At 33.6% G+C, this 18507-nt stretch overlaps 1 protein-coding gene across 1 annotated transcript in view; it reads right to left on the reverse strand.

Moving 5' to 3' along the window:
• LOC133181194 (uncharacterized) overlaps positions 1-18507 on the reverse strand; it is a 113385-nt gene that overhangs the window by 25145 nt on the left and 69733 nt on the right. The window contains exons 81-107 of the mRNA XM_061315732.1: positions 15462-15571; positions 15158-15313; positions 14741-14921; positions 14254-14444; positions 13558-13743; positions 13017-13131; positions 11784-12422; positions 11356-11579; positions 10900-10992; positions 10441-10585; positions 9848-10101; positions 9550-9626; positions 9340-9403; positions 8929-9141; positions 8535-8646; positions 8102-8210; positions 7388-7563; positions 6497-6609; positions 6119-6274; positions 5256-5439; positions 4368-4558; positions 3780-3980; positions 3500-3614; positions 2403-3038; positions 1882-2096; positions 1366-1458; positions 142-599 (exon numbers count right to left, since the gene is read on the reverse strand). Of these exons, the coding sequence (XP_061171716.1) occupies positions 142-599; positions 1366-1458; positions 1882-2096; positions 2403-3038; positions 3500-3614; positions 3780-3980; positions 4368-4558; positions 5256-5439; positions 6119-6274; positions 6497-6609; positions 7388-7563; positions 8102-8210; positions 8535-8646; positions 8929-9141; positions 9340-9403; positions 9550-9626; positions 9848-10101; positions 10441-10585; positions 10900-10992; positions 11356-11579; positions 11784-12422; positions 13017-13131; positions 13558-13743; positions 14254-14444; positions 14741-14921; positions 15158-15313; positions 15462-15571 (5407 nt within the window). The remainder of the gene's footprint in view (positions 1-141; positions 600-1365; positions 1459-1881; positions 2097-2402; positions 3039-3499; positions 3615-3779; positions 3981-4367; positions 4559-5255; positions 5440-6118; positions 6275-6496; positions 6610-7387; positions 7564-8101; positions 8211-8534; positions 8647-8928; positions 9142-9339; positions 9404-9549; positions 9627-9847; positions 10102-10440; positions 10586-10899; positions 10993-11355; positions 11580-11783; positions 12423-13016; positions 13132-13557; positions 13744-14253; positions 14445-14740; positions 14922-15157; positions 15314-15461; positions 15572-18507) is intronic.

The raw sequence follows: 18507 nt of genomic DNA on the forward strand, positions 1-18507 counted from the left end.
GAAGATCACAGATGCTAATAATTTGATAATCCAGCTTCATGCATTAAATTCATAATTTGGTATATATTACATGTATATTAATCAGTTTACAATTTTAAAAAAATCCCTTTGCATTTAAAACTTAAATTTTCCAAAACTCACTTCTGATCGAAAGTGGTCATGTGAGGATCATTGATGGACCGGCATGTCACGACAGATTTTGAGTCCCGGATTTCAACAGGAATTCTGGCCACGTCAAACAGGGTCCTCAAACTTCCCACCATCACTAAGAGCTGGATCTGAATGGTACGAGATTTTTTTCCATCTTTTATCTGATCAACAGTTGCCTCAATTTCAATTTCTATATCTCGACCCCATGTGATGGGATATGAACACATAGAATTATTTGTTTCTGGAGATCGGAAAACTAGCTGTTGCATTGTACTGCCATCTAGACACTTTGTCTCTCTGGAGTTTGTCTTGAGTGAAGAGACAACATATAATTTACAATTATCTCGACTGGCAGCTGGACAGAACAGTCTCGGAGGAATCAGATTTCGCCCTCGGAGAGGTTTCTCTGGTTTCTTTCCTTCATAAATGACCATCTTTTCCTCATCAAACTGTAAAGAAAACACGATGTTAATTTCAAATTAACTTTTGTGAAAAATTCAAGTAAGACAAGTTCAGTAGCTCTCTTCCTAAAAAATCTTAAGTTTTTGCGTAAGATTTTCACCTAAGAATCTCTTACGACAAATCTTAAGTGCTTTTCATAAATGCGTTCATAGCAGATTAAATTTAAGAATTCATACGAAAATCTTAAGTGAAACTGCCATTGTAAATATTTTGCAGTATATTTCATTTACTGTAAAAACAGAAATATTCATTGGAGATAAAATTTCGTTAATTTTGTTGTTAACAATTATCAACGAAATTAAACCCAACAGGAAATTTTTATATAACTATATATTGAATAGGATTACTTTCGAAACAACGAAATTAAATCCCCACGAAACCTTTTTAGATGAAAAATCAATGAAATTCTATCCCTAAGAAAATATGTGCTTCTACAGTATTTTTTCGAAAATAATTGTGAAATAAAATGCTATAATTATAGGATGCGTAAAAAATTTCTATTAAACGTTTACTTGGGTTTTATCTGTTATATTTTAAAATTAAATTTGGCTCTAAGATACTTACGAGAGGGTAAGAGATATCGTAAAGTTACGACAAATTTTACACTCACGAAACTTGTAAGAATTTTTGTAAAAAGGAATAAAATTGTAAGATTTCTCTTACTCTGAAAATTAATGTAAGATTTTTTGTGAAAAGAGCTACAGTGTTCTTTACAGCATTCATTGTGAATCTTATGCCTGAACTGAATCTTACCTCCATAACCATCCTAACAATGCTGCTACGCTTAGCTGGTCCTCGGGATGCACTGCATCGATCCCTGTAACATGCACTAACCTCGCAATACATCTGTAAAGAACATGATTCAATTAAATCCTACTGTTTTTTTTTTTTTTTTAAAAATGTGCTTCTCTCTCTCATTTTTGTCATGCATGCATGATATGAATATGAGATGTATAATCCAAAATTTGTCCCCCAATCATTCTGGTAAAGTAACCACGTTAAATTATATTTTTAAGAGACTGACATCTTTCAAGACGAAAAAGCTGAAGATAAACTGTGATCAATCTCATAAGTACTGTCAATAATATGAACCACAAACAAAGCAAAAACACAGATCTCTGGAAACACAAGAGATGGGATCAGGTGTCAAGGAGTAAGCATCCCTTGCAGTATCTCAGTTTCCAGGTTATTAATCATTTATTTAAAATATGGAACACTGAATTTCCAAAGCATCTGCAAAAAATTTGAAATCATGAAGAAGGCACTTACTGAACTTCCATATGTGAGATCACCAGCATCATGTTCACTAATCATAACTGGACTAGTGTTGTTGGTTGCATTAGCAACCATTCTATTGTTGACATAGAATTCCACTATATAATCCACATCTGCAGCCAGTTGAGTAAACTCACATTGAAACTGAACACTTTCATCTGGATTAGCCACAATTCGGAGGGAAGGTGATTGGGTGAGTTCCGGAAACCCTTAAATCAATACAAAATTATTATTCCATCCTTAAGCACTGTTAAGACTAAAATATTCCAAATGCAAAAGAGACTGAAAGAGACAAAGTTTATATTGTATGCAAGATTCTGGAATATACATTTGCATTAGACAATTTCTACTGTATATATCAAACTCGTTTGCAGCTCTTTGACAAGCTTATTAAATATTTTCTTTCTTTATCTTAACACTTTGTTGCTAGTTTATTCTTAACTGCTAAAGTTCAAGGGCATATAACATTCTTTTGTATCCACTACCCCCAAATCCACCTATAGTATATAGCTTACCAATGATGTAACCCAGCTGAATCAGTATGTCTCTAGAAGCCAGCAGAATGTGGAAGTATTCAAGCTCCATGTTAGTAAAAGACGACTGGTCTTGGTTTGTTCCAATATAGATCGGACATTTTTCTGGCAAAGATACATCCCTATTGGTATACTTTGTGGTTCGTGAAACCTCCACTCCCTCAATGTAAAACACCAGACCATACTGTACACTCCAAGAGAATTGATAGGCATAGAAGACATCAGTCTTAACATCGTTGAACTCAACACTCCATTCTCGGCTCCTGGTGCTAACCGTGAATATAAAACGCTTGTTGACATAACGGAGGTCATATCCTACACTTCTAGGGTTTGAGCCACAGCTAGAATAAATATACATGTCATCTCTTAGGCTGAGGAAGCGAATGGTGAAAGAAAATGTAATCCCAAGGTTACAGAAATCTGGGTCAGAAAGACATAATCCTGGATGATGGGGCAAGTTTAAGTACTGGTCAACACCATTAAATGTCAAGGACTCTTTTCCATTTCTGTTTGTACGCAGGTTCATGTTACCACGCTGGAGAATATTTCCTGCCTCAGTCACTAGATAACTCCCAGCAATCCTCAGAAAGTATAACCTATACTCGTATATAACATCCACTGAAAAAAAAGAAAAACACGATTACAGTGGTGTGTAATATATGTGTTTGTCATCTTCATTAAGAATTGCAAACCAGTTATCAATTTCTCCTACCAATAAAATAAAAAACATCTCTAGAACAATAGTCAAGAATTCATAAAAATACCTTGCATACACTTTTAAATTCTAAAATTGCATTCAAAACTTTGTAAATTAGAACACCAATATATTGAATACCAGGGGTATGATGAAGGGAGTAGATGATTCCAAACTTATCATGAAAATAAATTTTAACTTTGTTATCTCAAAAACCTCGGGTATCTCTGATTTTTTTGATAGCCAATTGTATCATATTCCAGATATCCAGATTTGACAGTATACATGAACACAAGTTATGATGAAATGTTTGCAAACTGTTCAAACTTAACTGTAATACTCCACTCTACCTTAATATTGAAATATTGAATAAGAATTCAGTTACCTCTTAATACAGTCCATGAGTCTGTGCTGTAATCAGGGAGACAAGCTAGGTTCTTCTGATCAGGTTTGACAAATCCGTTTTCATAGCACACCCCAGCAATCACACAAATATCAGTCTGCCAGAGAAATATAGACAAGGTCAACATTCTAACAACTTCTTCAAGCCATTAAAATATATGTGCTAGGCAATTTGTAAGTTACTTAAAGACTACTTAATCACACATAACTATTTCTTTACATAAAATTGCAAGAAACTTAGAAAAATCTATGAATAGGCTTACCCTTCTTGCACAGCCTGTCAGAGTGCATCGATTACAGTAGCTGTTATAGATGATATAGACTTTGTATTCACTAGTGGTCTCCCCATTGTTACTGACTGCTACCTCGTACAATCCTTCTCCCGGGAACGTACACACCACTGTCTCAGAATTCACATACTCAGCTTTACTGGTATTCACACTGGATATTACTGTCAGGTTTGGCTGAGATAGATCAAAAACACCTTATTTTGGATATTTATAATCATCAACCATTACTAAAGAGGCAATCTTTCGCTAAAGTCAAATCTTCCAAACAAGAAATCAAGGAAAAATTTGAAGTCTTTAGAACGGGAGCAATATCTACATGTGTTGTCATTATTTCCCTTGTGAAATATATTCATTAACTTATAATTCTTCATTTAAGAAATGAAATATGATCATGCATACATGAATGATAAAATCTGAAGCAAATAAAGACAAAAACAATCTTAATTTATGAAAATGTAAATTAGAACACATGAATTTTTAATAACTATATTTTACATATTACTTTTTTTTGTACAAGGGATAGATTTCAGCAATTTTCAAGTAAAGTTATGAAAAGCTTACTGCTAAATTTCTGTAATGACAAGTGAGATTCTCCACTTCAGCAAAGTCATCTCCAAATAAGTTCACAGAATTGCAATCATAACGATTCAGATCACATGGCTTTCCTTCACCGACAATGTCCAGTTCTGGTGGTTTATTAATGTTAACCGAACAATCGTCTCCAATCCATGGATGATCACACTGGCAGAGACCTTTAAAATATTACATTTTCTGATTGAATAAAGTTGCAAAGGAATGTAACCGGTGAACAACACATACATATAAATCTGTCAAGTTCTACTTTATTCTTCTTTTTTTTAGACATGAATGTAGACATAGGGCCAGCATCTTCAGTTAAGAATTTGGGAAAAAAACAGACAAACCAAGGAAATTCTAAACTGGAGATTTTTTTAAATTCAATATCATTTCCAAACCTCAAATCTGTGTCCTTGTGTTAATATGTTGTCTTAATGTATTTTTTCTATACTATGAATCTTAGTCAATTTATTTCTTCAAAAGCAATAAAATTATGACAAAACATTCAAATTGTCCAAAAAATGTTAGATAATTTTTTTTTCAAACTTTTATTTGAAAAAATCATCATCTAATTTAAATCTTTGCAACAACAAATTTCCTTATTTTAAATTCTTTTCTTAGGATATGGACCAAACTTCTGCTCATCATCTCAAACAAAGTATAAATTATTTAGAACTTTAAGCAAAAACTTCAGATAACTGCTTATGCATAAATGTTATTTAAATCTCATATCTTTAATAAAACATAAAACAATGACTGGTTTTTTGTTGTATACTCTGAACCATATTGCAGAAAATGATATTTACATCTATTAACAGAGCATTGAGCAGGGTTAAAATAACAAAAGTGATCCAAAGATTGATCATCTCTCACCATCTACACAATTTCCATTGTTATTACAGCTGTTGGGACAAATGGCTCCTGTTATTGTTGGGGGAGGGGCCACTACACCTCCCTCTATAGTGACCCACAGAGTAATGTCTACCTCAATGATGACTAGACACTGTTCCTGTAGATTGTCCAAACTCTCATTGGCCCAGGTCAGGTCATCTGTCAGCTGTTAATGGTAAAAAGGAATAATTTATGACTTTGAAAGTAAGGATTTTTTTTTTTACTACACAAACTCAAAATGCATCATTTTGCAATGAAGGCTAAATGATCCTGTCTTCCTAATATGTTAAATTATTTCACGTCTTTTGAAAATATTGTTTTTAAAATCTTCTTATATCTACATGTATACTTGATACTGCTAACACTATTTTTCCCAAAAATAATATAAAATTTTTCACCCAACAAATTAAATCTATCAACCCCAACCATTTTTATTTCTTTAATCTACTGAACTATTTTTCTTCTACAACCTAAAACAGCATTTTTCCTACACCCTAAAACAGCAGTCTTTTGAAATACTGTTTAAAATCTTCTTATCTATATGTTTATTGTAAATGATCCTATTAAAAGAATTTTTCCCAAAAATAAAATAAAGATTTTCAACAGACAAATTTAATCTATCAACCCCAACCACTTTCATTTCTTTTATCTACTGAATTATTTTGTATCTTACACCCTAAAATAGCATTTACAATGGTGTTGCTGTCACAAGAACATTAGGTGCATGAATGAGTCTTGAGTACACTGTGATGATATGCATATTAAAAAATCACAATACCCATAACAACATGATTTATTTTATGTGAACCTAAGAAATGGTAGTTTATAATGCTCTGAAATCCTACCTGGATGTCTTCCAGACAACCCTCCAGAATGGGTTCAAAATCCATACCAGGTACACCCAGACACTTCCTGCCAGACTCTTTGGACTCTATAAAACCTTGACAGATTGATATGGCTCTGTCTTTGGTGATACCATTTGGTGTTGGCCATGTCAACTCCTGTTAATAATAAAATGCCCCATTTTGAAATATGTAAACTTAAAACATCATAATAATAATAAATGTGAAACTCTTTCAAAACAATCTGCAACTTATAGTATAGCTTTTTGATGTTCAGAAATGATCATTCTTAGCAAGAATAGCACTGATTGTATATAAAAAAAATTGCTGACATTTCATATGAAAAAGATAAAATTTGGTTAAGAAAAACAATAGATTTACCTTTTGAATATACTTTGGGTCATATTCAAACACCTCTGGTGGCTGTGTGGACACGCATCGAGTTGGAGGGGACTGTGCTTCCCGAATGAGTTTCTGGGTCAAATTCTTCACTCCTGTACCAATGTAAAAAAAAAAATCTAAATTTGAAATTGGTGTCTGATTAATTCTTTCAACAATGTCACAAAAATATTTCAAACAAGAAATTTCTAAAGATGACTTGGCTATATGTGAAGAATTCTCATGTAAATAAATGGAAGTTTTTGTTTCAATTAGCTCTCTTTACCTGCTCATTACACAAAGCATTAGGACAGAATCATGACTCCACAAATCATATAGCAGTTCAGGTATTACAATCATGTACTGTATGTGTACTTAAAAAAGCGGACTTCATATTTTGGCGGCTTTGGCGCAGACAATGATGCGCCAATTCATGAATACTGCTAAGAAATCATTTATAAATACAACATTCAGCAAGGACCTGTATAGTGCTAATTCATGATTTCGCCAACAACTCCAAACCCAGTGACTGTGCTAAATTTTGAATGCGATAATTTATGTACATGTACAGTACTAATTAAAGTCAGGGAAAAAAAATTATTTGTTGTTCAAAATATTTCAGTTGTTCAAAACATTTCATCTTCATATGTCTACAGAAAAAATTTGAGGACAACAATTACGAGAGGTTATTTGGGGTGAATGCTTATCATTGTCAAAGTCATCAATCCACAGACCAAAACTTGGATCCCCCCAAATTGATACCTTCTTTATAACTTGTTAGTCATAAAGTTCACATTAACAAACATGTCGATTTGATATTCAGAGTTTATAATGCTTCAATAAATGATGGGACTACACATCCTAAACTGCACAAACATATGCTGTTGTCCATACCTTTTTTGTACTTGTATTTGTTTTTTCTCTTCTCTATTTCTTCACAGGCCATGATGTCCAATCCTTCTTGACAGACAGGGTCCTGATCCTCCATACAGTCACAGTATGTGTCCTCTACAGTCCTCGTGTCCCCACCAGGACAGTATCCTCTGTACAGACTCTCCTCTCTTGACACCCTGCAGAAAGACATCAAAAACTAAATAATTTAACAATTTTTAATATGGGAATAAACAATTCTATGTTTTGAAGACATACCAATATGCACTCAAAGACAGTCTTCAAAAGCATTCTTTACATCAATAACAAGCCTATACACCTTAAAGGTTACATGAGTATCATAAGTTTCTCAACATATAACAAACTTAGCTGTCCTAACGAGGAAGGACCTCTGTGCATGTGAGATGACTTTTACTACATGTATTGTGGTACAGAACTCCTGAAACATATAGAAGGCTCAGGAATAATATTTTTTTAAGAATGCATAAATTTTGATGGTTTTGGCCTCATCCTTTATACCTAAAAAGGGTAGGGATGATAACTCATAATTTTTGTTTACCTTCATTTATACCAGATTTGGTTGAAATTGGTTTAGAATTTTTTTAAGGTCAAAGCAAATAATGACTGACAGAAAAAAAGACTCAAATGAAATAAAAAGTAACAACCTTTTTACCCCACCCCTACCCCCCTGGAGACCATTCCAAACACATTTCTTACCTCCATGTTTGTGAGAACTCTGTTGGTTGTTTCCCTCTTCCCCCATACAGAGTTCCATCTCTCTTTGTCAGATCATTTGTCTTGTCACCATCAAAGATACCACACAGACCTATCATGAACAACAATATATCGTGTCAGACTTGTTACCATACAGATCTATCATAACATTATATCAAGTAAGACTTGTCACCACACAGATCTGTCATAATCAACATTATATCAAGTCAGACTTGATATAAGACTGTCTCCAAATTAAGTCATCTTGGATACTCATAATACTGATCTAAGGCTTAAGTGAACCCGTGCAAAATATCGTCTTCATTATCCTGAATAAGATTTATTTACTCAGTTGACTTTCTACATTACAACCATATAAAATTATCTACTGAATAAAACATGAAAATACAGAATCACAGTTTATTATTAAGTCTACCTTCTGTGTTGCCGTAGTCAGCAGAAGATGCCTTCAGTTTAACATTGATAAACTGACTGGTTCTCTTTCTCCCATTCATCACTACAACTGTAGCTCCAGTAGGTAAGACAATCTAGAAAATCCATTTAATATATTCAAAACATTGCCGTTGATTCAAAAATATTGTCTCATTCAATTCTGCATGACCCAATGTTTTCCCTTTCTTTTGTCCCAAATTTTCCCTTCAAATTTATATCTTAAGCATTATTTTCTTTCCACTATACCAAAGTGACTGGCACAAAAATTGCCGTCAGAGATAAATTACATAAGCTCATCTCTCCAGTGTTCAAAATGTCATATTTCATGGGATTAATATGCCAATTTTAACAACTATGTCTAAGAATGAGAAACTTACCCAGTATTTCTTTCCACCTGATTTTCTGAGGACTTCAGTGCCCTCAGTAAGGTCTCCATTGAGATACATCTTGAGTTTCATCCTTCTTTTGTTGGAGGACTTGCCCATGGATGGTCCACATCGGTCAATGACAATGACATCATCCCCTGAACGAACAGCCACGGCACAGTTACAAGATGCCTTACCGTTACAACTACGATAGAATACCCGCACCTAACAAAAAAAAACATTAAAGTACTCCAACTTTTCAAAAATGTTATCATTGGTCAAAACTTTTGAATGAGAGGGAGTTCCTTGGGCTGATACGACATATGGTATGAATTTTAATATGTCATATTTTCTATATACTGCACCTAGAATATACATGTAGATTTTGTACAAATATTATTTTAAAAGCATTTTTAAAATTACCTCATATGGCAAAGATTTGTGTTTGTATAAAATAAATTCTCCCTCCAAGAAATTGTTGTAATACCTGAAAAAATTAAATAAAAGTGATGAAGAAAAAAATTATGTGATGAAGAAATTTCCATCACAGGGTATCCAAAAATCTTGTTTTTTTTTTTTTTTAATTTCAGTACAATACAAAAACGTCTGTTTGATTTTTACTTTCTTCCTCACCTTCCATCAAATGTGGTCATGTGTGGATCATTGATGGAGGAGCAGGTTGATGTCTTGTCTCTATCTTTAACTGTTACCTGAGTGTGTAAAAGAGAAAAAATTAAGAGACATGCATTTCTTCCAAAGTATTTAAATTTTGGTTTGTTTCATTTATCTGTACTTAGCAGCCATTGCTGAATCTACTTCCAATAATGTCTATATTCTGCAAGTTTTTTGTTTAAATTTCATTATGATTTTTTTAAAATAAATTTTATCTATTCTGCTAGTTTATAATGCCAATTTCTTCCAATACATTTACCTCTACAGTGCTTATCTGTTGATTGAAGAACTCAACAGATTGTACTGCCATAGTGACATACACACGGACATTTCTTTTCTTATCTTTGTCCTTGAGACTGTCTATCGTGGCCTTGACTGGAAGCAGCAAACCCGAGTGCCAGGTATCCATGGTGATTAGATGTGAGCATGGTTTTGTGTAGGTGTTGGATTTGTACACCCCAAATACGACCTGTGTGATCTCTTCTCCTGAACTAGGACATTTAGTTTCTTTCTCTGTAAAACAATTCAGTAATACTGAGAAGCAAAATTCAATATGAAGTTTGGAAACAAAAGAAAATTATTTTTTATATTATACACATATGAACTGTATATCAAGCAATTTACATATTACAGATTTTTTCTAAGGATTAATGCTCGTACATGTAATTGGAGTCAAACAACCTCAACTAGTATGTGAGAAATATTCATCAAATCAATTACCATCTAATCTAACAAATCCATAGACACCAAAGATGCTTGTTTCATCTGCATAAACTTTTTCACAGAGCAGTCTATAATGTACATGCTGATACTTTGTGGTAAATTTTGTTGAGAGAGAGCAGGTGTACCTACCTTTAACAAGTACAGTGGAGACACCTATTTCACAATACTTCTCCCTGTCCTCTTTCTCACAGAACAGCCTTGGAGGTACAGTGCAGGTTACTCTGATGTTAGTGGGGGATGCTCCTTCATATGTCGTTATCTTTGTTTCACTCAGCTGTAAAAACATGACTTAAAGTTAAACAAAAATGCTAAACATTTTAGGAATTTGTTTCCTACACAATTACATCTAAAATTTCATTCAAAATACTTTCAGAAAAATAAATTATACATTTAAATTTTTTAAAAATATTGAGACCTCCAAATGAGAATTAAATCCCCTTTTATTAGAAAATAAGAGTTAACTCCCCTTGTCCAACAAACACACCACACATAATAAAAAAGCTCTCTCTTGAAGAGTTAAGATTTACTATTCTCTCTTAAACTCATTAAAGCTTTATAATATATGTTTCCTGGTCTGTTCTACATTACCTGGACTTGGGCTGTCAGTATGACACTGTCCCTCCATGGACCTCTTGTGTTCTCACAGTTTCCTTGTTCACAGGCAGACACACTACATTTTATCTGAAATAAAATGTAATAAATTTTTTTTTGAATTTCTCCAGCATGTTGCACTCATATTTGGAAAGAAAAATATAAACAACACTTAGCAAAATTTTATTGACAAGATCATCAGCTTGAAACACTACTATATTCTAAATTATTAAGATGGACTACTAATTTAATATCTTTCTAGATAAGGAATAAAAATTCTCATCCTTTTCTTTTTATTCTTGTTATGTTATTGGAAACCAATATATATATATATATATATATATTTTTTTAAATATTCCCCTTCCTATTATTGTGACAAATTTTTACACACATTTAACCTTCACTCTTTCATTATAAACTTGACCTGACTAGATTCTTCTTTGTAATCAGTACCTTGTCCCCATACACAAGCTGTGTGATGTAGCTTTCATTCATGGAGCTTTCAGTCTGATCGTCTAGTACTTCCTCCTTCAGTTGTTTATCATTGAGGTACCATTGTACAGTATACTGTAGATTTGGGATCTCTAGTTCTTTAAACCTGCACAGGAATTCCGTTTCTTGGGTTGTTCTGTTCACAGTTATATCCAAAGATGGTGCTTCTTTGAACTCGGGAGGTTCTGTAAACATGGGAGAAAAACTTACACTCACTATAAAAAAACATTTGTCTTCTTGCACTTTTTTAAATCCTGAAGTTGAAAACTATTCAGGTACATGTATTTTGTGTTTAAGCATATACATGTATAATTTTAATTGTCCCTTTCAGTACTTTTTTAATCTTTTCAGTCAGTGTATTTAAGATTGACCTGTGTATAATAGCTTACCAATCCTGACATCCAACTCCTTAACCACATCAGTGACAGCTTCAGCAATATCCCATCCCTCTATCACAATATTGGAGAAGTATTTCTTCTTTATAGAACAGCCAACATAAAACTTCCTATTCAGATTCTTAACGCTTCTCTTATAATATTTCTCCTTTCTGCTGACCAAAACACCATCCAAGTAAAGCCGGACTCCTAGCTGTACACTCCAGGAGAACTGGATAGCCATGAATCTGTTAACTGTGGTGAATTTTGTACTAACTGTCCAGATCTTAGAGGAAGTGCTTATGGATAGGTACAGCCTCTTTCTCTCATACCACATGGCCATTCCATAATAGCCTGGCTCATCTCCACCATTGGAAAAGATGTACATTTTCTTAGAGAACTTGATTACTTTTAGGTTGAATTTAACAGTAAGTCCCAATTTACAGGTGTCTAGGTTTCCTATACACTGAGTGGTCTGGTCACCCATGTCCACAAACTGGTCATTGCCGTTTAAAAGGAGGGCCTTTGCACCAGTAGGACCGGTGACAAAACCAGGAGAACCAAAGAGGGTGAAGCGAATGTTGACGGTGAGAGTATACAGAATGTTACCTACAAGTCTCAGAAAGCCATACCTCCTTACTGTTACTTCTGTCTCTGAAAATTAAATTTCATGCACTGTTAATTGAATTATTTGAAACATATTCTTTGAAAATTGTACAAGAAAAATTTTCACATAAAAATGCAAGAATGGAGTTCTGCAAGTCCCTACCGTATATACTCGCCTATAAGTCGGATTTTTGGGAGTTAAACTTTGGTCCAAAAACTCTATGTCCGACTTATAGGCGAGTTATAAGAAGATTGGTATTCTAGAAGGTCAATTCCTCTAATATAAGCTTAAAAAATACAACCGACTTATAGGCGGACCGACTTATAGGCGAGTATATACGGTAGGTTTCTTTTTCTTGACTTTGGATCGATCATTATACTTGCTCACTCTAAGTATAGCACAGTGTAATACTACATTCTGTTAATCTAAAGAAGTTGAGATTAGTTACATGTTTCTACAATATGGCAGGACTGCATGTCCAAGGACAAGTATTCAATGTAAAAGATAATGTGATGCTCAAATCAACAATAAAGTTAGGACCACTGACTCTCTTTGCAATATGCCTTAGAATGATTCAGATATTGATCCTGAAGTTCAGTGGTACAAGTACATGTATGTTTTCAATAAAAGGTTGCACTTACTGGTGAGAACACTCCATGTGGTTGTATTCTTTTGAGTGTAGCACACTTGCTTGATATCTCTGGGATTGACATAACCATCTTGGTAGCATATACCATTGATAACACAGACATCTTGCTGTCAGTAAAAAAGAATCTACATATTACAAATGAATGACTTTAACTGTAGTTAAGAATTCTGATAATTTATTGAAATTCATGCTTTTGAACCATTATAATGACTTCTTATATACGACTCATATCCCAATATTAGAAAAAAAAATCATCCTCTGAACAGGTTAAAGCAAACTTTATGTGGAATCGTTTGTGATGGTCATAGTTTACATGCAACCAAAATTATACTGTTCTGTCGGGATGCAATTGTATATACAGAATATTCAATGACCCTGTCTATTGAGAAATTTATTGTTAGTGAGGATGCAAAAGCTACCCATGGATATTGGTCCTCCATGAACAATGATGATTCGACAGTATTTTGCATTTATCGTCTGTAAACACAAGTAATGGTAATTCAAAACTGAGGTTAGTTTTTTAACAGACTTACCCTGGGGCTACACCGAGTCAGGGTGCAGGTCTCACACAGGGAGTTGTACACCACCAATTGTAAGCGTCCACTGACCTTGACCCCATTGTTACTGACCCTTAGTTCATACAGACCACTGACTCCCGCCCAAGGACACAAAATATTGTCCTTATTTACATAGACTGCCAAAAGCTTCAGTTCTGTTCCCTGTCAAATTCAAAGGACATTTATTATTTTACTTTGAAAAAATGTAGAAATATTTAAACATTCCAAGTTAAATATGACTTTAAATGATTGACACGGAATGAAGTATCAAAAATGGGGATTGCTTGTTATACATTTACAAATGCTGCTGTGCTGAAAGAAATATAGAAATAAATGGTTTGGAGTCAGAAACAAGGTTTTGGTAAGATGCTGATGTCGAGACACACCGAGTCAACCATGTATGCATAGTGAATGACATACAGCTTAAATTAATTGAGTTGACATTAAAGTAGATCTTTATCTTGGGACTGTGAATGTATGACAAGAAAACCAGGGTAGCTGAGATTAAAGATAATATCTGATTTCATTAATCATTTAAAAAGGCACTGCAAATGATAACTGATACATCCTTTGTTTTCAAAACAAGAAACAGAAGATCATCTGTAAATAAAGTATAGTTCAGTAATTTTTTTCTTTAATTCAAAAAGCTGTTTTCCAGTTTTGATAGCTTACATTAGCCAGGAAGTAGTGACAAGTGAGCCTGTCTCCATCTACGAAATCTGCCCCATACACTACAAGATGTTTGACCACACCCACACTGATGTCTATCAAGGTCCCACCCTGAATGGACTCCAGTTCTGGGGGATCAGTCTCCGCAATAGAGCAGTCGTCTCCAACAAAACCGGTGTCACAGTCACACACTCCTGGAACAAAATAAGGCACACTGTGATTCCTAATCTATAACAGTGACTCCATCGTCAGATATCCACCAGAAATTTTGAGAAAAAGCTCATTCAAAGTGCAAGAGAAAAGTGCTCTTTACTGTATGTAATGTTTCATGATTTAATATGAAGAGAAATTAAATACTGATGCGTTTGTATTTTATAATTTTACAATTAACAAATGTTTTTTTCTTTGAATTTATCCGATGTCAATGAACTGTATGATTTGAGCTCAGTAAATTCATATATACATTTCCTACAGATGCTTCATAGTCTACCTTCATTGCATTTTCCATTTCCACTACAGTCTGCTGGACATATAGCTCCAAACACGTCCTGTGGAGGGACTAATTCTCCTCCTACGGTGACCCAGATAGTGATGTTGAATACAATCTCAATCTGACATTGCTGGTTTACATTCTGTAAAGTCTCAATAGCCCAGTCTCGCTCATCAGTCAGCTGAAATCAGATTGTCAAAATAAAATACATCAGTTCAAATTAAGTGATTTGAAAGTTAAAAAAAAATAATGAAAGGAGATCTGCTTTTTTCAATTACTTACAAAATAAAAAATACTAAATCGAGTCATTTTATTCTGTTAACCGAACCATAGTGATAAAACCAAGTCTTGGGTTAACTATACAAATTTGATAATTTTTTCACAGAAGTGTAAAAATGAAGTGGACATTGAACGTACCTGAATGTCCTCTATACAGTTGTCCAGAGCTACATCAAGCTCTACATTATTGACTTTCTGACAGAGGCTACCAGAGGCAGACAGGGTAACGTAATTCCTACAGTATAAAGTGGCCTGTTCCAGGGTGATTCCATTGGGGGTTGGCCAGCCTAATTCCTTCAATAAAATAAAAGAAGATAGTGACACTTGCTTCTTATTTTTACTGCAGCTACATGTATAATATCTGAAATGTCATACACTAAGAGTCAAACAATATTCTCTGTAACTGTGCATTGCAGTGTATACATATCCTAGGAATACTTACAGGTCCAACATGAGTGGCATTGTACTGGAATAACACCTGGGGCTCCTGAAGGAAACACTTGGTTGTCTCCACGACATTATTTGATATTAGCTCGGCTGTGATGTCCTTCCCTACAAAAACATAGGTAATCAAAGATTACGAAGCTCACCTCGACAAATGTTATGTTCATGTAAAACAAAATCTCACACCTCAATATATATATATATACCGTCAGGTTAGGTGGGTCTAGAAGATTTGTTAACTGAATCAGCCATCAGATTACCTATTTCTTAAAATTTTCACTTAAACTAAATTTTGTGTCTGATATGTTATGTCATCTTTGTTCTCTCATTGTTATCAACATTGAAAAAATGTATGACATTGGAAATATTTGAAAATCTATAAATTGGGTAGCATTCCCTTAAAAGTGGAGGGAATAATCAGGTTAATAAGCTGTTAGTAGTTTTTATAAAATTTTATAAATGGTAAATATTGAGGTTAATGAAGCATGACTGATATTCAGGAGCAGTGACCATTTAACCTTTATGTGGACAAATTGCCTGAAGGCATAATTAGAGAAATCTAGATGTTCTAGATGTTTAAATTATATTTCTTTAATAAGAAAATTAGTAGATCAGTCTAGAAAAGTATTGTTTAAAGAATTATGGATTATTCTGGATATTATCACATTTCATATATAAAGCATTTGCCTTCATTCATGGATATCTCTGTTTAAAAAAAATCTCAAGAAAACAACAATCAACAAATATCCACACAGATTTGAATTTTCATCAAATTGAACCAGATTGTAAAAGCAGCAGAAAAGGTAAGTACTTACTTTTTTATTTTTCACATATGAATTTGAAACAATGTGACACCAACATCTTATAAAACATAAAAGAAAAGTCTTGATATGATGTCTTCCCATCTTTAACTTACTAAGACTGTCTAAAAGGAACCACTACCATTCAACACAAGAACCACTTGAAAAAAGATGAAGAAAAAGGAGAAAACAAAACAAAATAAAAATTTCATTACTTGTTCAGTTCAGCACCATATCAGATGGTTATAACCAAATTAAAATGGCTCGTTACAACACATTCAATTTGGTAATAAACAACAAGTCTGACAAATTTTAACTTCTGAAGTCCAAAAATTGAACATATACCATTGTATAGCCATGACACTGTGTTGTTTTAAAAGACACTGGCTCTGGTGACAAGTTCACAAGCATCAAATGTTAAGTTTTAGTCTTTTCAAAAAAAAAAATATGCAAAAAAAAAAATCAAAACTGACCCATAATCTTTGTCAAGTAGTTGATGCATATGTACATGTGTACAAGCTTCTACAATCCCTCCTTTGTGGAGACACATTACAGCCCAGGAAAGTTTATATTTTCAATCTCTGCCAATTTGACCTTGTCCAAATGACCTTGACTTCAGTACTGTTATATTATTAGGTCATAGAAACTTTTTTTGAGCACAACTCCCAAATATCTGTGAAGATATGTTCCAGAAATGAACATTACACTTTTGTTCCACATGTCCATGTCCAAAGATATTGGATAGGAATTAAAATAAACCTGCTAAACATATTAGATAATATTTGTACCTACGATTAGCTTTTTACTCCGATAAAATTTTATGGAAAGACACTAAGTGTGATTGAAAATCATGATTACTATACAACCCTACAGTTCATTCTGAAAAGTACAAAATAAATAACCCAAACAATGTATATATAAAAATTATTTAGATATAATTCTCCTTTCAGAACAAAATGGAAGAAGCAAAGAAAACATTAGAAGATGTGAGAAAAAATTTGAATGTAATTTCTGAGTCAGAACTCCTGATTCTTGGTTGCATATTGAAAATAAAGAGAGGGGATAAGGATTGGGAGGCAGATTTACAGACAACAGCCAGAAAAATTAAGGCCATCAGCAGAAGCATATCTTTTAAGCTAAAGAAAATTGAACAAGACATTGAAAAAGTCAATGGTAAACTAGAAAAAAGTACCAAAGAAAACATTTCATTGAAAAGAAAACTGGAGGCAACAGAGCCTCAGCTCAAGAAATGTAAACTTGAGATGGCCTCACTAAAATCAAAATTGGATGAAACTCAGTCAGAGCTACAGAACTTTACCCAAGATGACATTTTTGAAGATGTAGATGATACACATCCTCCTGGAACACAAATAAAAGAAGTAGACGAATCACAGATTGTGTTATTTGAAGGTTCTGCTAGACCCTCTACAGATTCAGAATAAATTAGAAACTATGGACCAACAATTAAAATGAATCTCTCAAAGTGCATTTCAATATATCTAATAAATAACATTAATTTTAAAGTCCTTTGGTGTTGTTTGTTCTTTTTCACTTGGAAAAAAATTAGCATGTTTTAATATGATGTTGGTGGCACTTTTCTGGTTTTCAAATATGCAAAGACAAATAAGAGTACTTTATATACAAGTATGCAAATTAATTGAGAAAGGTATTTGAGTCCTTCATTATCTCTTTCAGAAGATAATCAATAAACATGGCTTCACAGAACTACATAGGAAATGAAGCAGATTTCATGTGCAAAAAATGTGGAAAGCCATATAAAACAAAAATTGGCTTAAAAAAACACCAATGTGCAAAGTGTGAATCGTGTGGACAGGTCTTCTGCTCAAAATATAATTTGCAAAGGCATAAATGCCAATTTCTCTCAGCATCTGTACATAAATGTAACCAATGCGCAAGGATTTACAAAAGTGAAGCAAATCTTAAGAAACACAGTTGCCCATATTGTACAACATGCAATGTATTATACAGCTCTTTTCAAAAGTTTAAACAGCATATATGTTGCAAACAGAGCCTATCCCTGAATCCAGAAGAACAATATATCAATGTTGAAAAAAAGGAAATCAAGCAGAAGTCCCTGGCAACTACCAGTAAAACCAGCAAAGTTGAACACATTTATAATGAACCACCTTCTGTTCTAATTTTTAAACCAATATCTATTGACTGGCAATGTCACCTGTGTGCAATTTTTTCCATTGACAACCAAATGTACCCCTTTTTTCCATC

This window comes from Saccostrea echinata, unplaced genomic scaffold (assembly GCF_033153115.1).
Source record: "Saccostrea echinata isolate AGI-Se365-2 ecotype Australia unplaced genomic scaffold, CSIRO_AGI_Sech_v1 ptg000008l, whole genome shotgun sequence".
In the NCBI taxonomy this organism is placed as follows: Eukaryota; Metazoa; Mollusca; class Bivalvia; order Ostreida; family Ostreidae; genus Saccostrea; species Saccostrea echinata.